At 51.7% G+C, this 7,506-nt stretch overlaps 1 protein-coding gene across 1 annotated transcript; it reads right to left on the reverse strand.

The window, feature by feature from the left end:
- Window positions 1-361: 361 nt before the first annotated feature.
- On the reverse strand, window positions 362-7,500 carry LOC104490007 (cytochrome P450 26C1; the record flags this gene model as incomplete). The annotated part of the gene is made up of 5 exons (XM_010132233.1): window positions 362-724; window positions 1,006-1,512; window positions 5,009-5,164; window positions 6,915-7,190; window positions 7,306-7,500. Coding segments are annotated over 5 exons (1,497 nt in total), but the record flags the coding sequence as incomplete, so codon positions are not given.
- Between the last annotated feature and the right edge of the window lie 6 nt (window positions 7,501-7,506).

The following is a 7,506-nucleotide window of genomic DNA, read 5'->3' on the forward strand; positions in this document are numbered from 1 at the left end:
CACAAGAGAGAACCCTGGGACAAAAAAGCTCTGGGAGCCTCAGCTGCGAAGCTGGGAGTTTTGCTTCCCACCCCCAGTGGCTGGAGACCTGTGTGGGGCAGAGGCTGACTGACTCACTGTGGGGGATGCTCCCCCGCCGGCAGCTTCAGCGGGCTTTGCTGCTGGGCTGGGGCTGAAGCTCACCCTGGTGTTCCAGAGCAGGACTCTGCAGGACCCTGCCTACTGGACTGGACACCAGGAAGGCAAAAAAAAAAAGCCTTTGAGGTTTTGCTCTGCAGCGACTCAGTACCGTACCCAGCCTGGGGCAGCAAAGACCTGCCCCCGGCAGCCATGGAGATGAGGGGAACAGCGTACCTCTGGCTCAGGCGTTGCTGCCATAGCCGGGCTGCAAGGGGTGGAAATAGAGCTGCAGCCCATCATTGACAGGGTGCACGATGGGCACTGTCTGCATGGCAGGGTAGCCAGGGGTGGCCAGCTCCCAGTGGGCCGTGCTGACCAGCTCGATGGCCAGCAGCTTGAGGATGGCCTGTGCCAGCTCTTTACCAATGCAGCTCCGCACCCCACCGCCGAAGGGGATGTAGTGGAAGCGGCCCACAGCCTCAGTGCGAGTGGCGTTGAAGCGGTCTGGGTCAAAGCCACTGGGGGGGCTCTGGTAGATGGCAGCTGTCTCATGCGTGTCACGGATGCTGTACATGATGCTCCAGCCTTTGGGGATCTGGTAGCCCTGGGGATGGGGAGAGAAGAGGAGAGGAGCATTACACACCTGAGCAACCATCTGTACTAGTGGAGGGTGAGCAGAGGGTGCCTGGGGACAGTCCCACCACATTGCCCATCTGCTGTGCAGCTCCTTTTCTCCTCAGCCCAGCTGGGACCCATGGAGGTTGCTGGGTACCACCCTCCCCTGTGCTCCGCTGCCAAGCACTGCCCCTGTGCCAGACACGGGGTGCTTGCAGGCAGCGGTAAGCAGCAGCTCCCTAGCAGCCCATGGGTGTGCGAGGCACTTACATCCAGTTCAAAAGTCTGCAGCGCTGTCCTGTAGCCTCCAGAGACAGGGGGCAGCACCCGCAGCACCTCCTTAATCACGCAGTCCAGGTAGCGCAGGCAGCTCAGCTTCTCCAGGCTGATGTCTGAGGGGCAGTGACAGCTCTGCCCCAACGGTGCACAGAGCTGGGCACCAGTGCGGGGACTGCTCTGGGGGAGGGTGGGCTCTGGCAGGGTGCGGGGCTGGGCAGAACCTTCCTCGGTTGGGCCTGGGGGCTGGCTCTGGTCCTCATGAGTGTCTTTGTTCACAGGGAGGAGAAGTGGCTTCTCGCTGTCCCTGCTCTGGGCAGTCAGGGTGTCTGGGCAGCATCCTGCAGGGCAGTGCTCACGGTGCTGGTAAAGCTCGTGGGACACCAGCTCTTGCCTTATTTTTTCAATCACTGAGGGGTGCTTCAGTAGCAGGAGGATGAGAGAGGTGCTGGCACTAGCCGTGGTGAAAAAAGCAGCAAATATGAGCTCAATCGCTGACTCCTGGGAGAGAAAGGAAGGTGTTAAGTTTGGATGCCATTTTAAAGTGGTGGTGACTGAATTTTCAGATCATTGTCACGTTTTAGCAGGTTTTGTCCCTGCACAGAGGGACCCTGCCTCCCCCTCTGCTCACCACAAACCTGCACCCACCCTGGTCTGTCAGGGTCCAAAACAGGATGCCCTTGTTCTTTCATTTCCATATGAACTGGCCATCCACTCGACAAGGGACTGATGCAGATACACAATTGAGATGAGTACACATCACCTCAAATCCAGCTCCTCTGAGCTTCCCCCCCACACTCCCCACCCCAAGATTTACAGATTTTAAAGCAGCATTTTAACACGCATTTTAGCATACTGAATGAAGTTCATTTCAAGTGTTATGTTTTTTACCTTCATCTGCCTTTGTGCCCAGTTTTTACCTTTCTACCCAGCCAGGTGTTATGAGGCTGTGACTTTATGCATAAATCTTAAACGCACTGGCAGCTCAGATAGGTTGCATTTGATCCACCTCCAGTTATAAGCCACCATTTGCTTGCCTGGGAAGGGTCTCAAACCAACAGTCAAAAGCAGAAAGACCTCCCTGCTGCAGCAGGCCAGTCAGCCTGGGAGGTGCTATAGCCAGCAGGGAGCTCTCCCGCAGGGATACGCACACCAGGACTTGCTTTCCAAGCCTTACAGCCTGAAGCAGAGCAGCGTTCCTGATAGCTCCATAGCAGAGGTGTCCGTTGCAAGTTAGGATGTTAACCAGCTCAGATGGACCGCAGCACAGCCCAGTCCATAATCCGTGCCTTGTCCTGGCTTACATATCCCCACTCAGCCTCCCAGTCTTTCTGGGACTGTCTGCAGGGTCTATATGGCACAGCACGCGCCAGGATGCTGTGGGCTGTTTGCAGTAGGCTGTGATCAGCTCTTGGAAATTGTTTTCCAAAAATTAAGGGTTGACTGGAGCTGGGTCATGTGTCTGATAGCAAACATAATGCTCAAACTTACAGCACCATCTGAAGGTGCCAGCGGCTCTGTAGCACTGGGCTGGAAGTGCCACAGCAGAAGCCCGATAGGGGAGCACAGGGAGCTGCCAGCCCCTGGGAGGGGCTGGGACCTGGCACTACCGAGCACTAATCATTCCAGCCCGGGGCAAAGCAGAGCACCACCGCCCCAGGGAAACAGAGCAGTTTCCTTTCACACAGCTATGTGTCTGGATTTCAAATTGTTTTGACACAACCGGTTTCTGGACAGGCAAAGCCAAAAACGCGGGGAAGGACACCTGAAGCCTGAAGGTACCCGGAGCCAAGTCTGGTAAAGTCGAGGCTAATGTAACAAGGATTACTCTTTGCTACTGTTCCCAGCACCATGTATTGGCTGGAGTAGAGGCTTTTGCCAAAGGGGCTAGAGGCTTTGCCCTCAAGGGCATCTTTCAGCTGAAATAAACCCTCTGAAATGCCTGTCGACTCCTACCACACCTCCTGCAGGCATTAGCAGGAACTTTTACACTCGCGAGGCAGCAGACTCAGATGAAAAGCTCTCAGTTCCACTACTCACAATTAAAACCCAAGACATTTCAACATAATGCAAGGAATTCAGGGCAGTCTGTGATTTGAAATAGCAGTGCTTATAACTCCCTGCATCAACCTCTGACAGTGCTGCTACTTAGGTTGTGACGCCGAGCTGCTGACTTTCCCTCCCTGCTTTTACAAGACCAAATTAACCACTGACGGGGAGGCAGCACCTTCCCGCAGCTTCATCAGTATTGTCCCTGTGATACCGCCCAACTCCCTGTCCGGGGAGGCAGGATCAGCGGCGTTACCGTTCCACCCGCGCAGCCAGTGACAGCACTGTTGTGTAAGATAGATATGTATATATATATATTAACCTTCCAGTACTTTAAAACAGGACTTTTGGCAAAGTGCTATCTTTTCAATGACCTTTACATTTCAGGGGTCCTGATGATGCCAGCAACGCAAGTCACACTGTATTTAGGAAAGTTTCTGGGAAAACGGTGCTTCAAAATTGAACAAAAAGCAAATTAGCAATTTGCATGCCAGTGTTTGGAGTCTCTCGAAGTCAGATCATTCCACAACTCTGAGACAGCTTTGGACTTCTTACTCAATGACACCATTACACTGGATGAGGGCTCTACTGCTGTTCTCTTGGAGTGAATACTGCCGTAGCTACAAGCACAGGCAGTTTGATTTGCAATTAATTTTGTTAAATACAGACAAGGCAGAAATTTTCTAACTCCAAAGGTACAGGACAGCATATGAATATAGTGTCATTTGAATCAGCTGCCTGAGGTCACTGCCATGTCACTCCACATCATGTTTGATATCCCCTTATTTCTACTGTTGGTGTCCATTTGTGGTCAGAGCCAGGGGCATGATGAGAGATCGTGTAATTGTTTGTGTGTAATATCCCTGTGAATACTAACAGAGATTGATCAATCTTAATCAATCACATTTTGAATCTGGCAATCATATAAAAAATAATAAACCCCACTATATTAGAATAAATAATAAATAATAATAAAATTATGCCAGTTCTAATTGTATGTAATATCTGCTGTAAAATCTTTAAAATAGTTTAGATTTAAAGATTACACATTTACAAAGAATTTATAAGACATTAGTCTTTAGATAATTTTCCTTAAATACCTAAATAAATGGTTAAACTATGTATGTTCAATACTTTCAAACTATATTCAGGTGCTATACCTATGCAGAACTGCTTCAAAACTTGTTCTAGAAATGCACTGCCATTTGTTATCCAAATAACAGTGACGCCAAGTGACCCAGAGCTATGGACACTAAGTACTAACAATTTTTTCCCAAGATCTTTGGCAAAATACTCATCACATGATGTTGGTAATTTTGGCTCAGTAAGGACTCCTGGGTTCACCCCTAAGTCACAGTAATGCATCATGTTGCATCGCAGCAAACCACAAGCTAGATGATCTAATTAATGATGAGGTGACAGGGAATGACCCGGAGTCCATCACTCCACCCCTGGACCCGTCTCGATGTATTGTCTCAGAGACTCCTGGGCTTTTAGCCCTGAGAATACGATCCACAAGCCACGCTAGGCTAGTTGCAGGGGGTGGTTTGAGGAACACTAACTCTGAAGTATTTCCAAGATAGTACCTTGGAGATTAGCGAGGGCACACTGACACACACAGCCTTAGCACAGCTACATAACCCTGAGAGCACCCTAAGCCAGGCTGGGCTTGGTGGTCATGAGGAGGAAAGGTAGAAGAGGTATTTATTCTCATTTTATACACCAGCTCGCTTCTAACGCAAAGAGACACAATCCTACCAGAGCGTATGAGCACGCTGCGCCCAGGCTTTCTCACTTGTGCTGGAGATGGTGTCCTGAGAGTTGGTAAGTGGAGGGCAAGAGCCAGAAGCTAGTGGTGGGTCCCACACAACCCTCCTCCTGCCCTCAGCCCACGTCTCTCAAACAGTCACCAAGTTGGAAGGGACACTGCAATGGGGGTTCGCCTTACCTTTAGCTCCTGCATGGTGAATTCTTTGCCATGCTCCTTGGCACTGTTTATTATGAAATCCAGAGCATCGCTGTCATCTTCTGGGTTGTTTCTCTGCAGTTTTTCCTGAATAGCCTTCTCCATAAACTCATGTAGCATGTCCCGTGCTTTGATCCCCTGCAGGAGGCAGACACAGTTCAGGAGAGCCTTAGGAACTGCCCCCCTCTCCAGAGAGACTGGAGGACCCCAAGTGTGGCAATCCTTAATCCTGGGATCTGTAACAGCAAAAACCATTTAACCTGTTGCCCAGACCCAGAGCCTTGCAAGAGGCAGCAGTTTGGGGACAACTGCTGCAAATTCTGTTGCCTTGTGAATCACATACGAGTCCTACGAAACACTTGGAGAGTAAAAGAGAGCAGTAAACCTACAGTACAGAATCCAGAGGTGTCTGCACCGATCGAGCCCACAGTCTTGTCAGGTCCAAAAGAAGCTTGTCCAAAGGAACAAAAAGAGTGATAACTTAATAAACCTGAGTCCAACAGGCAAGGAACATCTGACACAGGAACAAAAGAGTGACTGCGTATACTCTGGCCTTACCAGAGTATATTAGACAGGCACGTTAATCACACCAGTTGTGTTGCACTCCTGTGCAGCAAAACGTTTAGGAATATCTCAGTGAGTCAAGTGGTCAGCGATTGCAATGTGAGGATGGATGGATGGATGGATGGATGGATGGATGGATGGATGGATGGATGGAGTCACTGAAAGTGTGGCTCTCTAGCAAGATGCCTCCTGTGAAACCAGAAGGACCAGAGATTTGGGATGAAAAATGTCCATGACCAGATGCTGGGAAGAAGATAAAAAAGGCTGAGAGTTGAGGTAGGAAGGATTAGACAAATGAAATAGGACAGCAAGCAAGGGGGAAGACAAAGGGACCTAAGTGTAAGTTGAAGAGGTCAGTTTGGGGCCAGGCAGGCTGTGGCTAACCTGAGAAAAGGCAGGGAGGGATAAGATGGGTGGTGAAAGCTTGCACCGGTGACAACGTCCAAGGGGGGAACTGGACAAGGAAAATAAGAGCTTTGAAGCTGTGAAAAAGAGCAGCAAGGTGGCTGGGGGAGAACTGGGACAGGCTGGGTAAGGTGATCTGGTGGGGTAAAGCTCACAGTGAAAATAAGAGATTGAGCAAGGGGCTCAGTCTCTTGATTGGCTAAAAGGGGCAGGAAACTTGAGCTGTGGAAGGGTGGGGAACCCTAAGTCAGAGGAGCGAATGTAGACTGAAAAGGTAAAGGACACAGGACACAGGACTGATACCTAAAGCCAGAGTGTGATGAGGCAGGCAAAGAGCGGCAGGAAGAACCTGTGATTTGAAAGAGGCAGAGGAGACTGTCCCTCCGCCTCCGCTATGTTCCCCTCCAGGACCCCTTGCTATCTGTCTGCTGCTGAGGGACAAGGCACCAAGGACCATAAGAGGGTCTCAAGTCCTCGGCCTGCCCTGAGGTGCACAGGGAGTGCTGACCTGAGGTGCGCTGTGCTCCCCTGCCTTTGTGCTCATGCCCACAGACCCCTATACCATGGGCTGACGTGAGTCCAGGCAGGATGAGATGGACCAGGACCAGATGTGATGGACCAACCAGAGCCAACACAGGCAACATATGGGGTTAGGGAGAAGAGGTGCCCCTCACTGTACACTGAGCTGGAGCCAGCACAGAGAGGTGCTGGAAGCCAACTAGGAGCTGGTGAAAAGTGCAGAAAGAAGTGGAGTTGGCTGGGGTAGAGAAGACATCAAGCCCTCAGACCCAGAACGGGGTGCTGCAGACGTCCTGGCCCATCAGAGCTGCCCATCAGTAGACCTGGGGACAGGGAGTCTGTGTCGCCAGGGCCTGGGCCCCCCACCTGCAAGCAGAGGGAGTGGAGCAGCTGGCAGTACCTTGCGCAGCCCGCTGAAAGGTATGTTAAGGGGCAGAGAGAAGATGTTCTCCACCAGCTGTTCGAAAGTTTTGGCCAGGTCCTTGAACTGCTTTTCCTCCAGGCGGAGCCCCAGTAGAATCTGAGCTGCAATGCGGAAAGTTAAGGTTTTAGCGGAGGAATAAACTGCAATGGAGCCTGGCTCCATGCACCAGCCCCGCAGCTCCCAGCTCACAACCTTCTGGATCCGTGGCAGGTAGCTCTCCAGGGCGGCACGGCTGAACACTCTGGCCAGGATCTAGGAGAAAGGGGGGAACAGAGGCAGGTGGTTAAAGCAGGGGGTCCCACACACAACTGAGGCCCAAGCCTGGGCAAGTGGTGCTGCCTGGGCTGCATGCCTCGTTGGGACTCACCTTGCGGCGCTGGCGGTGTAGGTCACCGATGGAGCTGAGCAGGGTGTGGGAGCCCAGGATGATATGGGTGCTCTGGGGCCACTGAGTGCTGACCAGCGTGTGCTCACCCAGCAGGATCTTGCGGATGTTCTCAGCACCAGTCACCCGCACTACGGGCCGGCCCAGGAGGTGGGTCTTGAAGACGTTTCCGTACCTCTCCCG

The sequence above is a fragment of the Buceros rhinoceros genome, unplaced genomic scaffold, assembly GCF_000710305.1.
Source record: "Buceros rhinoceros silvestris isolate BGI_N320 unplaced genomic scaffold, ASM71030v1 scaffold39052, whole genome shotgun sequence".
NCBI lineage: Eukaryota > Metazoa > Chordata > Aves > Bucerotiformes > Bucerotidae > Buceros > Buceros rhinoceros.